We start from the raw sequence: 18,603 nt of genomic DNA, 5'->3' as shown, positions 1-18,603 counted from the left end.
AAAAGACATACGATGTTCTATGTTGAAGCCCCCTACTGCTCTCAAGGACTGTGTTCTGCTTTGTTTGATTGGCACACAGGTAGGCTTACATAGAGATATGAAACTGCAATAAGATCTGGACCTCAGCGCTGACATGATTTGAATATGAAATGATTGCATTATTGATTTTGGTTATTTGGCTCTCGCGCTTCCACCAAGGCGATATTGTGGCCATGGGTGACATTTAGCTCTGTGTTTACCTTCCCTGTCGCCATTGATTGCTTCAGAAATCAGCCTTCGTATATTCCTCATTGCAGCTCATTGTACTGTCGGGTGAAAAGCTATTGCGTGATGGATGCTGCTGATCAAAAATGCAACTGTTGCGGTGGGGGAAATAACTGCTTGGCAATCATGGCGCACCGTACAGGAACTGAATACTATTATATAAAGAAATTGTGGATATGTATTGAGGCGATATTGCTCCAGAATAGGTTTATAACATATGTTAAGTCACCTGACATGATGTGTAGTGTAGTTGGGTAGGTTGATGAAGGTTCAATGCACATAGTCATATGGTCTGTAAGTGAAAGTGCAGTCACAGCTCTGCAGGAGTTTTTGCCAGTATTGATAAAACATAGACACAAATATAAAAGAAAAAAAGCTGTCTAGTTGTGTTGTTGAAACTATTTTAAAGCCAGTAAATGATAATAACAACTTTTTTTTTTTTAGACAAAACAAGCTTTGTCTTCGTAAACTTTTAGCATAAAAGTTTACGAAGACAAAGCTTGTTTTGATGAAAACATTTAGCATAAACATTTAGCATAAATGTTTTCATTCTCCTATTTTCCAGAGTGTTGAAAGCATTGTAATATCTTAAGTAAAGAGTTTGCTGACAAATATTCCCATATCAATGTGGACACATGTCAGGAGATGTTTCACACACCTCGTCGGCCGTGTTGCTCTGCTGTCAACTCAACTTGAAAAGACTGGCGCACTTCACCACGATCCCACGTATCTGTGAAGCTAATATCTATTCAGTCTATGGGGCATTTTCTTCACTCAAGTCAAGGTGACAAGTGTGCAAATGAATGTACTCTCCTCCACTACATCACTCTGTTTCCACTGGCCTTTTCCTGCGCCAACTTTCTCCTTTTATATTTATACACCCGTGTTGGTGCTTATGCATTATTAAATTATGAACTACCGCCCCAGAAAGCCTTTTTTATGAATAAATATTTCAGAACTTTGATATACACAGTTCAGATCTGTTCTCATATGCAAGCAGTAGCATTTTCTTTTATCCCTTGTTTTATAGTCTCAGGGATTAGCATTTGGACATAACTTTATTTGCTGAGTCAAATTGATCCTAAAGTTTTGGAGAGAATATTTTGTGCTATGTAAAAAATAAAATAAAAAAAGAGTTGTCAAGAGGGATGAAATACTGTAAATGTATGCTTTCAAGGAATTCAGTCTGACACTAAGATTATGTCAGTTTTTTTTTTTAGGGGCATATAATGATCTTAAGCTGGCTTTTGAAATTAGTTTATCCTCAAGGCTTTTATATGTCCTAAATGCAAACTATTGCTACCGGTATATTTAGTAACTAAAACTTTATTTCTTTATACTGCGCAATGGGCAACAGTGGTGACTCCGCAGTGAAAGAGGATAATGCTCTGGATCACAACCAAATAGAATGCTTTCTATCTCGATCACCTTTCTGAAAATTGTACTAAAAACCGACCTATGCAGTTTGAGTTAGAAGCTAATGAAACAAATCAGCACATAGTAAAACCAATTTAAAAAAAAAACATAAAATTGCCAATTTAGTTTAAAATTGTTTTTTTACTGGGGGGGATTATCTTTGTATTTTAATGACTTTGATTGGAGTATATATACAAAAAAAAAAGACTGTCATGGCTTTATTGCAAAGTCAGCCCCAAAATATGTGATGCCAGCTTATTTTGAAGCACAAAAACAGTGAAAAGGATTTTTAGCTTTATCTGACAGGACGTGTCAAATTGCAGCATAGAAGCAGTAAACAGAATATGGAAGCGCTGACAGTTTGTACCCAAAAAGGCACTAAACCAGGCCTAATCTATCCCACTGGTGTCATGTGCATCCTATTTAGGAGCCTCCCCCTCTATGCATCATCATTCATTTTGCTGAGGTGGCTGAATATACTGTAAGAACAACTTTCCACACATACACATTCAAAGTTAGCCTCTCCCTGCCTCTGGCTTAAAAGCACATCTTTGATGGATCCGTTGTGACAGTACTGGGTTTGGAGCACAGAGAGCGTGCGTGTAGAGGAGGGGTGAGTGAAGGAGGGGGAGGGGGGTGGGGTGTAAAGGGGGAAAGAGGGTGGCGAGAAGGAGAAGACAGATGAATCAAAGAGAGCAAAGGGAGGGGAACAACAGCCCTGGCACCGGTGTCAACATCACTGCGCCTCCGGTTGACATAATTGATCGTATCACAGGCAGTTTTGTAAACCATTAGCTCTCCTCCAAGAAAGGGCGAGTTAACTAAGGCGCCACGGAGGTGTATGGGCTCCGTGAGAGGAGATGGTATGTTGACGAATGAAGTATGTACACATCATCATCTGTCTCCCACCTCATTGCAGAGGACAATCTGCATAATGCTTCCAAGGCCCTCCCCGATGCAAGCCTTTTCTATTTATTCATCCTTGAGACCAGCACAAAAAAATGTGGTTCGAGCCCTCGTCACACAGCAAGAAGATCATGGGTTTGATTACTTACTGTGATCTTGCACTTTCTGCCTGTGTCTCGGAGGGTTTCCTGGTGCTCCTGTATCCCTCTTCAAACTTAAACATGAACAATAGACTAATAGGCTATTTGTTCTTTACTCATGACCAAACCACAAGAGCTGGAGATGAGTTGCCAAACTCTGCACTGCGCTGGCTCACTGCTCCAGGTTGCCTCTGCAGCTTTGAAGGATGGGTCAAAAGCAAAGGGACAATAAAGTATGCCTAGGTTTTTATGTTTGCCAAATGTATTTCAAGTCACGAGCTATACTGTATATTAATAATTCCATTGCTTTCTGTCAGAACTGGCCCCATTTGTACCTTTACCCCAAATGCCCTCATTGCACACTCACTACTGGGCTTTAGTTTTTGCCTATTGGGGAACCTGAACCAATGACCTCCTGCTCTTCACTATCAGGAAGGCCCTCGGCTGCCATGAAGACTGTCTTCCAGCTCTCTGACACAAAATGATACATAATTAAGGCTTCCTAATTTGCAATTGCTTAACATTGAACATCTCTTGATGGATGGATGATTCATTGCCCCGTCCGTGTCTTTGTCCAAATATTTGAAAATTCCGACAGACAGGGCAGAAAAAGATAAATGCTGTAGGTTATTAAGTCTTTTTATTATTCTGCTCGTCTCACATAGCGCTGCCTCGCTCGCTCTCTCTTCCCCTGACCTCATCCTTGTATGCTCCTCTTTTATGCCTCCCTCTGCACTTCTTTCTCTCCTCGCTCGCCCATCCCGTCTCGCGGGGCGGCCAGTGCACACGGAGTTGATTAGGCGGCAGCACTAGCGAGTCCGCCGCCGAGCGCCGTTGTCTAGCCGCTGGGCGTGTGTCGAAGGAACCCAGGCGGATGAGGTCGGCGGCGGTGGATTTTCAGGGTGGTTCTTTTGGTGCATCAGATTTCTGGGGAGCATCCTCAGACGCAGCCATGCGAAAACTGCAGCAGCCCGGTCAAAGCTGGAGCCTCCCTGTAGACGCAGTTTCCTGACGGGCATTGAATGTGTAACAGCGAGCGATAGAGAGAGGGAAAGAGAGAGAAAGAAAGAAAGAAAGAAAGAAAGGAAAAAGGCAGTGGGCGGGCACACAGCTTTGAACGATTGGAAACTCATTCCAAAAGGAAGTGTCTTTTTTAAGTAATGGACATTTTTCCCTCATGACTAATTCATAAGGTTTCATAATAGGCCATAAAATCTGACCTGGAAATGTCCTCATATGACATTTCCAGCACCTTACTGGCAACATTTCCTTTTATATTGATTTGTGTTATATATGTTCTTTATTTGTCCAGGCTTGACACTGATCATGCAAAGAATACAAGCGATTGCGATGTCATCACGTCTGGGGCCTGTGGTAGGCATTTTAAGGAGCAATGATAGTTCCATGACAGGCACAAACAATGTTCACAAACAGAGCCTTCCTTCATTTGCGCTGTAACACATCGGTATTTTTATAAAACAGCGTTGGAGCCCTGGATGCATCAGCTGCTGCCGACCATTCACCAAAACATTCAGCGGAAATCATGGAAGCAAACAGCGACTCAGAATAAATCAAATGAATAGAGAGCTATATTGCTGTAGCTCGGTTGTGACTTGCCCCTTTATGACTTTATTAACAATACGGAGAACCATATTCTATGTAACCATGTCGATTTATATTATTTTCTAGCCAAGTTTACCAATAACCTCATTTCGGATAACATTACTCTGCCTGTACATTGTAACTTAACACAACTTTTAACGTCTTTTTAATGTTACTGTCTCCAAAGATCCTTTTTTGACATTCCCATTTTACACGCCCCTCACATAGTACTGTGTAATCCTGTGCAAAACTTAGTGAGGCATGAAAATGCTGCAATCTAGAAGTGATTCAATAAATGCATATTTTCAGGGGAGAGTTTACATCGGCCAGTATCAATATGCCACGACTTTTGTGAGGGCAGTACAGCCACCATTTTGAGATTAAGGATTACAAAACAGAAGACGTTTTGTGGCTCTGTTAATCACATTTAACCCTGATCAAGAAAGTGGTAAGAAAGTAATTGTATTTTATTGCAATTTTCTTAATTCATGCTCTTGAATGCTCTCTGAAAAAAAAAAAAAACATATAATAATCTTGCACTGCCATGGGGACTATCAAAACCATGTTATCAGACCTCTGAAGGCCATCCATCTTTCTTTACAGTGGACCTGAAATGGAAACTACAATGCCCAAAACATGTCAACGATGTGGGGGTGACCTATACCTCGCAGGCTGTACACTCTAGCACTCTGCACTGCCATGCTCTGCAGCGACCACAAAGGAAATACTACCAGCGCCCTATGAAATAAATTGCCAGTGAGGCCACATGTCTGCAGGGCATGATGACAATTGTTTACATTCCTTCACTGAGAGCGACCTCCCCTCTAGTCCCCACATCCCCCAGATCCCTCTATGTGGACTTATGCGGTGTGCTAGAGTATGGCCAGTGGGGTGGTCTCCTCCATGCACCAGCTACATAGATTGAAAAAAAAAAAAAAAAAAGAGGGGAAAGACACAATGGGACATGACTGAGTGTCACTTTGCATAGAGGTTAGGCCACGCCACACATATGTGACATTTAGCCATTATTAATTGTGATTTTAATGTGCTCTGAGAGGGCTGTATGTTCATCCCAAAACAAGGAGACATGAGCAACAGTAGGCATACATGTTGTGGTCGTTGACATGTTGGGGCATATGGGAACTGACAGTATGTTTTTACTTTTTATTGTAGTTGTACCGAGGGGGTTGTCCATGGCTAATCAGCTACAGGGCCGAATAAGGCCAGGCCAATAAGGAGGGAGGAGTTGCTATGGAATTGCATTGAGATTTTCAAGAAATCTGCTGCTTTATTTTCTCAGATCTCTCACAGTTTTTGGGTTGGTGTTGCTTTTGCAGAAAACAGTACCACTATATAACCCCAATGGCTGGAAAGAAAGAAAGTTCTTTGATAGAATCCTACATGGGGTGGGGCGTTTTTGTGTGGAGTTTCCATGTTCTTTTTGTCTGTTTTTATGCAGTCTGCATGGATTCTCGGTCAAATGCTACAAACTACAAATCTACGTTTACACAACTTTGGTCTCAACGACATGATAACATTTTTTTTTGTCAAATACTTTCAATATTTAGCTGTTCTCACCATAATGTTTTCATATGGCCAGAATTAATAATGGACTCCTATTACGCAGCTATTAGTTTTTATGGTGTTCATTCTTGATAAACATACCTCTAGTTGTGTTTTGTCTATTTATCAGTGTTGGGCAAGTTACTTTAAACTTGTAATATTATCTATGTTAGTAGTTACAGCTTAAAGGGGGCCTATTATGCAAAATCGACTTTTTCAAGCTTTACATCATGTTATTAAGTCATTCCCTCATTAAAACCATGCCTGAAGTGTTGCCTTGGAACATTCACGTATTTTCGAGTAATCTGTAGAAACTCTGATGGCGGCCATTTTAGGGATAAAACGCCTGATTCCTTCAGGAAACGCCCTCGACCTCCAGGATACGCCTCCGACCTTTCGTCACCAGCCGAGTAACCAACCACTGCTCCTCAGCAGAACCCCCTCCCCGCAGTGTCTAGCCCTAAGATGTAAACAGAGTCATAATGGAGGATTAGCTCCATGTGTTGTGAACCGGAGCCACAGCAGACTTTTACCAAGACACACATCAGTGTTTCTGTTACCGAAACACCCAGGATTAAAACCGGTGACAAGGACGCTTATTTCAGTGTCTGGTTCTGCGCTGGGCCTTGATGATGCACAGAGCCTCCGGAGAAAGCTAATGCTAAGCTAAACCTCGAGTCATCACGTGAAAACGAGAAATATGCACACACAAAGTCAATAAAACCACCACACACATAAAGAACCTTTTAACAATGATCACACACGGAGCCTGGCTTGTTGATTTGGAAGTTTATTGCTCACATTTCATCTACAATGGGTCATAGCCGAGTGGCTTTCTCCCGGAGCTAACAAGCTAGCCGCGATAAGCTAACGGGAAAATTCACTGAATACAAGCATATTATGCATTGAAAACGTCACTAAAACAGGCAACTGCTTGAAGCAGCCTTTATGATGATGACACACGGAGCCTGGCTTGTTGATTTCGTAGTTTATTGCTCACATTTCATCAACAGTGAGTCGTAGCCGAGTGGTTTTCTCCCGGAGCTAAGGCACTATTAGCCGCGACAAGCTAACAACCTTCACCTTCACAACATTCATTGAAAACAGGCAGCATATTATGCACAAATAACGTCAATAAAGCAGCAACTACTCGAAGCAGCCTTTACGATGATCACACAATGAGCCTGGCTTTACACATTTGTGGTTTATTACAGACTTTTCATCAACAATGAGCTGTAGTCGATTATAACAAGCTAACGGGTAACCTCGAAAAACCATTGTCCACCTGCACAGATAATGTCCGTCTTTGAATGGTATGGGCTCCTGCAGATCCTGGTGTCGTCCATGGGGGTATAGTTAGAGATCCATAGGGCATGGCAGATGCAAAGAGAGAGCCTCCAAACAGCAGTTATTTTTCAGGCAAGAGCCCCTTCCAAGCGTCCGGTGTGGAAGGTTCGTTTCCAAATAATATCCTGTGTGGCCATTGTTCACAAAGTGATAAACAGTAGGTCCTTTCCAACAATAAAAATTAAAATGCACCGATCGTAGTTTCAATACTGTACGCAGACAACGAGCGCAGTGTTGTTGTGATGCCACAGACAGCGTGTGGAGGGGGCGTGTCGGAAAGGGTCAGAGGTTCTTAAAGAGACAGAGGCCTATTTCAAGTCATTTGCTACGCCATTTTGAAAGAGCAATTTTATACAAGGCAGTTATTCTAATTTACTGCATTGACAGACCAACAGAAGGTTTCGTCATCATTGTAGTGTGATATAGACTGGTGCTATGTGGCTGAAAAAAGCATAATACCCCCTCTTTAACATTTTTTTTATAAGTTTGTATTACATATTACTGTTTCAAAAATGTAATGTTACACTAGTTTAAAGAGACTAGATACAAGTTGGTCATTTTATGCTCACTACTGCCACTGTCTTACGCATAACTGCAGTTTCTTATATTAATCTCTTGTGCATGACGGCACTTCGGACCCTTAGTAACAACTTTCTGAGGGACAGTGCAGGATTTTAGAGGCAGTTGTGGTGAATAGGTACATGTAGGGGGATGAAAATACTTAGATCTAACATTTTTAAACTTCGTATAGTCCCTTTAAGTTGCTTTTGAGTTACTTTTTGGCAAAATATAAACTGAAAATAGAAATTTCTTATCCCCCATTATCTCATAATTTGTTTTGACAAATTTAGCTACAAACAACTGCAGATCTTATGCACCAGTGATTTGGTATGATGCATTTTATTTGGGGGGAGTTTTTTTTCCCCCCATACATCCACAAACCATTTAAATGCACTTGTAACTCGAGTTACTTAAATTTGTAATGACTAATACATTACCATATTTTGTTGAAGTAATATGTTATTTTCCTCAGTTGCTGAAAAAAGTAATACGTTACCCCCAATACTAATTCTGAGTAATGACAAATTCTGCATATCCAGGTTATTGACGTCTCACAAGCTCGTAGTTCGTAATGCCAGAGTGAAGCATAATACCTTTGTACTTTTAAACACTAAAGCATGTCTTGGCCTAATTCATCCCTTGAGAATTGCTACAGGAGCAGTCTATGCTGCACACATGTTGAATGACAGAAAGCTAATATCTCCGGCTCACTAATTTGCATATACTTATTCCTTATGTCCCTCATTATGGGTCACAGTCCAGACACCCACCAGGTTTTCTGCTGATTACTCATCTCTTCTACGGCACAAATCACCCGTGTGCGCGGCCACTCTAATCAGCATTCCGCAGTCCGTCTACCTGCTCTGGTGATCATTTGCCACGCTACCCACCGACCAAGTCCCACTCTCTTTCACCCACACAACCTCACTCCGAAACCCTTCCATCACACACGCTGACACAAGCACGGGAGGAGAGAATTGGTCGGCGGTGCTTAAGCCTGGCCTAGTAGCAAGCCAACTGGAGGTAATTTAGCGTAGCTCGGCGGACACATGCCATTTTACTGAACACGTTGCACGGCCCCCTGAGCTGTGTTCCGCTCAGCCGTCTCTCCAGCAGAGCAAAGAATGAACAAGCGAAAAGACTGAGGCGCGGCACAAAGGGAGCACGTGAAACAAGTGCCGAGGAACAGTGAGGGGGAAATGAAGGGGTACTGTGGGGCATGGCTGGCAAAACAAAGTGATATGTGTTGTTGTTTAACCACAGTCTACACTGAAAGAGGCACTATTTCAATCTAGTGAATTTAAGGTACACTAAAAATTCATACTTAGACTACTTCCACAGAGATTAAACACACCAGTAAAATGTTAAACCGTATAAATGTACTATATTCATAACACATATTATTTCTTTGTATTCTTAAGTATATTATTTGAGTAATAGAACTTGAGATGCATGGATCCAGCTTTTTTGCTTCCGATTCCGCTACCGATACTGAGGGTTTTAGTATCTGCCGATATTCGATATTAACCAATACCAAGACTTCCTTAAAAGTGTCTTTTCTTCAGTGAAAGAGTGAATGGTCCTCTTTACTTTATTGCAACACTATATATCCTTGGCTACATGACAGGCTTTAGGTTACTTTAATATTAGCAATCCCAAAGTGATCTGATCATTACAGGCCTATGTTACATCAGTTATCTCATAAACTAAAAGACAAACACTTGGCCGCTCCATTAGTGACCGATTTTATTTTATTACTTTAGGCAATCCAATCATAGTTTCTGTTTCAGCCTTGATTAGTTCTTGTTAGCCTTAGCTAATGCTAATACTAACTGCAACATTTTGCCCGGTGATCGAAAATACAATTGCAGAGATTAAAACGAACTCAATGATTGAATTCTCCAGGTTCTGTGTATCAAAATGATGTATGGTATGCCCATATTCACAAAGATTTAGTTGGTGAAAGTTGTGTTTTAAAAACGGTGAGATCCAAAACTGGTATCGGTTCAGTATCGGATTATTGCTGCCGATACCCGATATTGTTTTTTACCCCAGTATTGGATCTGTGCATCCCTAAATGCAACATGGTTGGTGTATTGTATTGGTTGGCTATTGACTAGCATATTCACACACATAAAAATGCTTTAAATTCTTTATCATTTGAACAAAAAGCGCCTTAAATACATCTTGGATGCACCCATAACACAATGCATTTCCACAGTGTGCCCAAAAATGGTGAAACTATTTGATATTTCTGAAGTTTTTATCTGGTAGAAAAAAATGAAATAAAAGAAAAATAAAAGAAACAAAGCAAAAACTTCATAACTGTCATTAGCATCACACACAATTTCCCTAACAGACGACAGTGGTTTATACTTTCACTGACAAGCACTTCAGATATCTCAAATGAACTCATTATTTTTAATAATGATGAGCATGTTTTCTTTCAGAGCTGTCAGAACTTAAAAAAAAACTTTATTCATTTGCAAATCAAGAGCAGATATGTAAATGCAGTCAAGTCAAGTGACAATCTAGTCAATGATTTCCCCCCCACTCTCTCCTTTTCGATTTCTTCTAACAGTTTTTATGCCACACATGCTCCAGTATTAACATGTATTCTCATGGTATTCCAGAGACTAGACACACAGCGCGCACTTCGGGGACCACTACTGTCTGGAGGCTCAGGCACTAGAGCACTGGTCGCCTAGTGATATGCCAAAGTGTGTGTGTTTGTGTGACATGAGTTGACAAGGTAGTCCAGTCCGGTCAGCGCTCATTAGTGGAGGAAAGAATGCCCGAATGAGTGCGGCGCAATTCGTTAAGGGACCTCAAACACACACATGCAACACACCCACCATTCCCAAAATATGCAGGGTCAGGCAGCCTCTGTCCACAGAACATCAATTAGTTCAGGGATGCATGCCGTATCCATGAGGGTAGTTGTGGTTGGTGGTGTCCGTGACAGCAGCAGCTCAGCTAATGTGGACCCAGTTGGAAAGGGAAGATCGAGGCCATGCAGGAAGGAATATAGGACACACGCAGACCAGTTTGAAGGCAGGACTATTTGGGATAGTGGTCTGCAATGGCTGTGAAATAATTAATCGTGGGATCGTGTTGGTCAGAAAAGGAAAACTGGAAGTGATTTCTGCTCCTGCAACAAATACCAAATGTTCTCGACACAGTTTGGTAAAAAAAGAGGGATTTTTCCAACTAAAAGCATTCCTTGAAGGCATTTGTCCCACCCCACTATGATACAATAAATGATCATTGAGCCACAAGTTCATTACAGCACCCTAAATTGATATTATATAGTGTTTATTTGTCACAATATTGTAACGGGCTTACTGTATGCAAGGAAATGACTAGTTGTTGTAGATGTCCAAGATTGTAGATGTCCAAGATTGTCTTTATGCGGACTTCCTGATTCCTGATGAAATCTATTGCAATGAGCATCTTAAAGCATCTCCCCCGGTGTCTTTTGCCTGAAAACAACCCACGAAGAAGCTAGCAGGCTAACGGGCAAAGCTAACTGCTAGCGCCACTGAAACAGTACTATTTACAGCCAAGTTTGAGTGAAAAGTTTATCTCCATTGTGTGTTATTGGATGTATAATATCCCTCTTTCCCTTTGTCTTTTCTCTTAGCGTAGTATTTACTCTCACGGACAATTAATGAGTAAAAAAACGTTACATGCTACGACACCTGCAGTTATGGCCTCTAGGTGCATGAGTTACTTAGTACTGCTTTTAGCTTAAAACTGAAGTAGTGCCCCACTCCTAACAGCTCAAAATTTTGTTATAAATGGTCAAAATCTAACATTACTGGTGTACTTTTACATATAGTGTCACCATGATAATCTTGAAAGAACAATTATCCACAGTTTGTCCCTTATACTTGGTCCTTGAAGTGAATCTTTTGCTTGATCTTACAATAAGTTATGACAAACGATGCTTTTGCTGTATATAAATAGAACATTATCTCGACCAAAATGGATTCAGCCAGGAGAAGGCTGGTGGAGTTGCCACAGTAAAAACAGCACTCGGTACTGCATAAAATAAAGTATGGAAACTGATATGGAATTGATAATCTTGCAGTGTTTGTCCTGATTATAATTATTGCCACATGCGTTGTTTTGGGAGTTAATTGAGGCTGCCGATAAATCACTTAAAGCGCTCGGATCTAGGGACTGGCTATTTGCTTTGGTTTGATCGAGATTATTAGCTGATGTTATGCCCCGGATTTTACACAGATGCTGCCTATCTGATTCCGCCACCAAGAGTCCCTCCAGAGTGTGATTTAAATAGCTCATTATTGAAATATTGCATCCATTTAAACGCACCTTGATTGTATTATAATTTAACAGAGGAAAATTGCTGGAATGCGAGCAAATGATGTTTACCCAACCTTATGCCCATGATAAATGGCGAATACCAGACGTAAACGCAACACATATGTTTTTGGTAATTAACACCATCTTTGGCTGCTTGTTCATTATGTATTAACCAATAAACGCATTAGGCTGGTGAAAAGAAACAGATTCACAGAGGAGAAATGCATGTGGGCTCTGTTCCATCTCCGCTATGGGAAGTGCACACATTAGGAGCCATTTTTAGTAGCATATGGGCTAATGTTGCATTAAGAGTGGATGACTGCAGGGTTATCACGCTCACTATTGTCCAGGAAGTCACAGCGAGCATGCCGGTGGCGCTGAGAGGGTTAATTATGTGATGCGGCGGGGAACATAAGGGGTGATGGAAGAGCCTCTGAATTATGGAACAGTTGAATGCTGCGACTGGTGGTAGCGTGCGGCCATATGTCTGCGTATGCCTCCTGTGTGGAGCTAAGGGGACAGCTGGTCAGATTGCTCATGTTCAACCAAGTTAGGGACCAATCAATCAAAAAAAAAAAAAAGGAGACAGCTTGTAGAGTTGTTTAAGCGGGGAAAAGAGGGGAAAAAATAGAGCGTTGGAAGACAATTGTGATTAGCTCTCTGACACCATTGAAGATTTGTCAAGAATGCTTAGCAAGTCTGAAATCACTCTTCATGGACTCAGTGGAGACACAGTGCATCTGATGGAGCATACTTTATTTAAAATTTAAATGTGTTTGTTCAAGGGGAAAAGGCAATGAGTCACTGCAGGCTGGTTTGAGTAAGAGTTTTACTTGAAGTACTACTTATCACCGATCATGACCAAAAATAGTATTCAATAATGAAGATTATAACTATATTTGATGGGTGATGAGACATTGTGTCATTGAAGTTTTGGAATGAATGCAGGCCTTTTATGGGAAGTGGAGTTGCACGAATTTGAGAAAAAGATCCAAATGCAAAGTATTCAGATTTTGTGATGTATTTGAAATTAAGGTTCAGTTCACTCAGGACATTGTAACAGTGATATTACAATACAAAAATGTCAACCGTTTGATACATTGATGTAATAGTTCTATACAGTGTCTGTTTCATTCACCATATCCGCAGTGTTTATTTATCAAAGTGTAATTGATGCTATTACACAAAACAGAAGGAGACTTTTCTTTTTGTTCTAATAACAGATCAATAAAACTGCTCTATTTGGCCGTATTTCCACCTGTAACTGAGATATGTTCTTACCTGAGCTTAGACGAGTTGATGCGTACCTGTCTGGTCTTTGTGCATGTGCTCAGTTGCGCAAGTAGACGAAAGACGTTGTTAGCATTTAGCCTCTCCCAGCATAGTCCTATAGCTCCAAATTGGGGTGAAGTTAGAAGTGACCAAGCTCTTCCACGTTTTCCCTTTTTAAATGCAGTTACGTGAAAAGTTACAATATTCAAGTATAGTTACTGGGAGAGGCTGAATGCTAACTTTGCCCAGCCCTAACTCATGACCATGTAAAGTATCGTCGATTCCTGTTCAAATGTGTATCTCTACTAGTGTTGATTAATCTCTGAATATATTTGTTTAACAACCCTACTATCCAGAAGCATTAGCATTTGAGAGATGACTGAAATATAAAGCCCTAAATCTTTCTCAACATGTTTTTGTAGACCTCCATACTTTGGGGTTGGCAGGTTTCAAACAAAAGGTTCCAGGAAAACAGAGTTGCTAAATCTAATTTGTAGCAGTCTTTGCGATGTTCTTATTACAGTTTTTAGAATTGCTATTTGCACTTGGAAATAAGATGAATGCTGTAAAAGTGACTTTTGAAACATGGTTTAAATTGTCTTAGCAAAAGGGTGTTAAAGGAAGGAACAGTGGTGAGCTGACTGCAGGTGATGAAGTGAGTGTTCACGCTGGTTCTGAATTAATTGTGTCAGAATACACAATTCATCTCAGTTTGTTCCCTGTATGAAGCAGATGAATTATTTATTCGTTTATTTGCTTGGGAGAAATGTAAATTCATATTTATAACAAAACTAGTCTATAGTCTGCTATATATCTGCTTTCTCTGGACATGAGATCAATTCAATTTTAAGCCCCTTGGTCAAAACGTTGTGCCATGCTGTAGTCTCTATGCACTTTTCATGTCATGTTTGATTTAAACTTACCGTGGTCTTTAAGAAACAGTTTTATGATAAAAAGACCAGCGACAATAAGAGACAATAAAACTCCAGATAATTCTTCTGTGTCGTGTCTAGTACTGGATGCTTGTGACGGCTTCAGATGCGTCTGGGTACATGCGCCGCTGGGTATTGCTGTCTGGGACGTCGGCAGCACTTGTATTTATTAAACATGCTACTGTAGCGATTACATAAGCCCACTGTCACTTCCACTGTATGCAAAACATGCACATTTCTTATAAGCAATCTTCTAAAAATATCAAAGTGTGCTAGGGAATTTGCCTTTGGAGATAGCTGGCTTTTGTCTCAGTCTCTGCTGGCCCAAAACGATATGGTCATACTGATCAATAGTCTCTGTTACACATGATATATTTCCCATGGCTCTGGCTGTCTGCTTTACTCCATCTGTCCCTGTCTGTGTGGCTCTGTTCACACACACACATACACTCACACACACACACACACACACACAAGTGACATGCCTGTTTATCAGAAGCAGCTCCACACCCGCTGAGCCAGGAGTGGTTAGGCACACATAGGGCTGCTGCTGCCTTTTGAACTACGCCCATGCAAAATTGTTTTGTTTAACTGCTGCTAAACTGATTGCATAATGAATGTGTTTGGATGACCTTGATGTTGACGGAAAGGTAGCTTTGGAGAGTCCCAATTGGATTTATTAATAGTGGAATTGTATTTATTTATTTAAGATTGTCTGACAAAAACAGAATAACAGGTTAGCTTATTATATCATTATAATATATTCACATTTGAATATGACATGACCCCCCTCCCATTTAAACCCCATTTTGTTTGTTTGTATACTTTATTGTCCCCGTAGGGAAATTTGTCCTCTGCATTTAACCCATCCGTCGATGCCGCTGGGGCAACCCATCAGGAGCAGTGGTTGACGGCAGTGCCGCGCCCGGGGACCCATGTGGAGCCAGGCTGATGATCACCTGGCTGGAGGATTCACCTATTGCACATGTTCTTAGTGGTAGGGGAAACCGGAGTACCCGGAGGAAACCTACGCAGGCACGGGGAGAACATGCAAACTCCACATAGAAAGGCCCCGTCCTGGTGGGAATCGAACCCGGGACCTTCTAGCTGTGAAGCGGAGGCGCTAACTGCTGCGCTACCGTGCCATTTAATTAAAGTGCATCAGCATAAACAAAATTGCAAAGGCAAATCCTTTCTCTAACGGAAAGTCACCGTGCAGTATGCAACAAAGATTGTTAAACATCCAAATTGCCTCAAAGGGAGGTATACAATCTTATCTGGCAACATAATGGGTCATCACCTCCAGCTGTGTATATAAGACCAGTGCTCAGTCTCAAAGACCAAACTGATGATGAATGTTGAAAGACTGTTGAAACATCTTAATTGATACAATGTCAAATCAAAACAAAAAGTCCAGTTGAAATATTTAATTTTTAAAGCATCTGAATTATTTATACTCTATTTGGATTGAGCAATAAAAGGTGAGCTCTGTTTTTCTTGGCACATTTGAACAGCAGGACCTTCTTCCTCTGAGCAGAGGGCAGAGAACTAAAAAAAAAAAAAAAATAAGAGATTTTTTTTTTGGAAAATATGAATCAATTTGACCTACCAACACGATTTTTAAATCAAATCGATTTTGTCAGCTCATAGACAAGGATAGAAAGCACAGACTCATAAAATATAGAAATTTGCCCAGATGCAGTCTAGACACCAGTTGTTTGCATGGTGGGACCATGATTTTTAGATGTGTTTTAGAAAACACCATGGGTGGGACCAGCTGAAGAGACTGTTACATGGATCACTGCTAGACACCTGCCCCTAATATAAAATGCATATGGAAATGAAGGCGGGGCTTGTATTATGATTGACAGCTTTGAATATTGAAGAGGTGCCAATTAGGGCTGCATAATGTATCAGTGATTGCAGGATTGGTTATCGTGAATCGTGGGTGTGCCTTTGTTTGAGCAGATAATAGCTATTCCCGCTCATCATTTTCTATATCCAGCATCATTTCTGTGCCTCGGATGCTTATTGATTCCCATTTCTTTTTATGGCTTAAGGCTACAGTAAGTTGCATTAAGTTCATGAAAGTAATGTTTGTTAATGTGGAGGGTCACTAAACTTGGTAACAGTCTGACTGGGAAGTGCATCGCCTACTTTGCCATTCATTTTACTCCGAGCTATTTTTGCAGCAAGCTGATGTAAAAATAGTGTGTTAACAGGAAAGCTAATTTGGTCTGTCTCTTTTGCAGGTCTGTATGGTGTCAAAAGCACTGAGCTGTGAGGGAAACAGCTCGCCACAAGAGCGTCTGGGCTCAGCAGGAAGTGCCGGCATATTTACTTCCAGGTCAACCTCGGACGTCATGTGGGCCAGATGTCTGCTCTTTCTCTGCGTCTTGATAGCTCCCATCGCCATAGGTGAGTTAACGTTCCTCACTGCACTTATTTCGAAGCTGCCTAAATATATCTATCTTTGTACTTTCTGGTGCAGTTTTGTTGCACTCAAACATTGGTTTTAGATTTATAGTTTGGGGGGTAAACAGTGAGTCCAAATTAAAGGCCAACATACTGCACAAGATAATTATGACTGATGCGTTGACTGATTCAGCCCTCATCGTTTACCTGGGCCCCAGAATGACACAAAAATAACCTTCTGCAGACCTTCACCATGGCATTTGTTACACCTCACAATGCCATAAATAGTTCTCAGACCTAGATTTTAACTGAAGTCTTTTAACAAGTTCCCTTTGTATATCTGGGCTTGCAGCTACCACAAACCTAATGCAGCGGCTTGGAATAAAATTGGACATTACTTGGAGGAGTGCGAATCAAATCACTTCCAGAGAAGAACTTCAATTAGTTTACACAGCAATGTCACACAACCACAAACACTTCTGTTTCAAGCATTTGAAAAGTACCACAGAAGTCAACAAACCCAGATTCCTGTGGTTTCTATTTAAAACACAAGCTTTTAAAACTCGGACTATGTGTCTGTTTCTTTTTATACTTTTTGTGCTAAATCAACAGTGGTACACTCTTATGTATATAAAAAAAAGTGCATGCAAAAATGTCCACATATCCAAATAGAAGTGATGACTTTACAACCTTATTCAAAACTCAAACATGACGTGCTAAAGTAAACATGCACCGCCTCTCTCTGGCTCATTTGCATATCCTCCGTCTTATTGCTATGCACTCTTTGTATAGTATTTTTTCCGCTCTTCTCGTTGGCTTCAAAAACACTGAACGCTCGCACATACGCTCCCAGTAGGGTGTCTGCCTGTTTCTCTCTCTCCCTCCTGTGACTTGAGGCTTTGAAGAGTCCTAGAGGGAGCTGTGGCCCACTTGGACTTAATCCTATTAATGGCTCCCGTCAATCATGCAACACACACTTCCAGCACATCATATAATTCAACACTGGAGTAATACTCTACATGTGCGCACCTATAACTAACACAGAGGTGATTGGAGGCAAGTACGCACCCGAGCTACAGTCACAGGTATTTGCATCAATGTCAAAAGAGTAAGACGACGTATGCAAATAGGAGCTGTTTATACTTTGCGAGGGATTAGCTGAAACAAAGGCAGTGTTGCTGGAGGACACACAAGAAGCAAAATACTAAATCTTCCACCATTGAGCCCATTTATTCCAGGGCTATGCGGATATGAATAAAAGAAAAGTGGGAGAGCATAAATAGTTCATCAAAGAAGGATGATTTATTTGTCTTAACCTGGCTGAATAGATGGGATTAGCATGTTAGCTTTTTTACAGCCTTTTATTTTTCAGTCAAAGGGGATCTCAAATGAACCCCGGCTAAAAGCTGGATTTTTTAGGTGAAGTATTAAATCTTAGTTTTATTTATACAGCCCAGTAAGACTCCGCAGGGCTTTATGGGCTATAGGATTTATTGCACTTGCAAGTTTTGTCACCTGGTTCACATCATGAGAAAAGCTCCAAAACCAAGGAAATAAAAAAGCTCAAGAAAGCATGTTCACGATATACTCTCAGGCATTACTCCACCAAGGCTTTGCCACAGTCTCGCAGTGATAAAGATATAGGACTCAACACTGTAACTTTTAGGTTATTTTAGCAAAACTCGAAGTTGCATAGCATTAATAGTATACATTATACAGAGCACAGAAATGCTGTTCCTTCAAATTCACTTTTATTTAGCCAACAGCTTTGACCACAGCATTGACATGTTTTTCAAATTGCAGCTCACTAGTATCAAACATCACACCTAGATTTTTGACAGACTGACTGACCAGGC

The 18,603-nt window shown here is 40.9% G+C and overlaps 1 protein-coding gene across 1 annotated transcript in view; it reads left to right on the top strand.

Annotated features, from left to right (window-relative positions):
- Positions 1–18,603, top strand: part of adgrl3.1 (adhesion G protein-coupled receptor L3.1) — a 150,629-nt gene that overhangs the window by 28,321 nt on the left and 103,705 nt on the right. The window contains exon 3 of the mRNA XM_079553088.1: positions 16,585–16,750. Coding sequence (XP_079409214.1) covers positions 16,591–16,750 — 160 coding nt within the window. The 5' untranslated portion in view covers positions 16,585–16,590. The remainder of the gene's footprint in view (positions 1–16,584; positions 16,751–18,603) is intronic.

This window comes from Gobius niger (genome assembly GCF_951799975.1).
Source record: "Gobius niger genome assembly, chromosome: 3".
NCBI classification, from domain to species: Eukaryota; Metazoa; Chordata; class Actinopteri; order Gobiiformes; family Gobiidae; genus Gobius; species Gobius niger.
The sequence above is the reverse complement of the archived record's forward strand: the minus strand, read 5'-3'. Positions and strand labels throughout refer to the sequence as shown.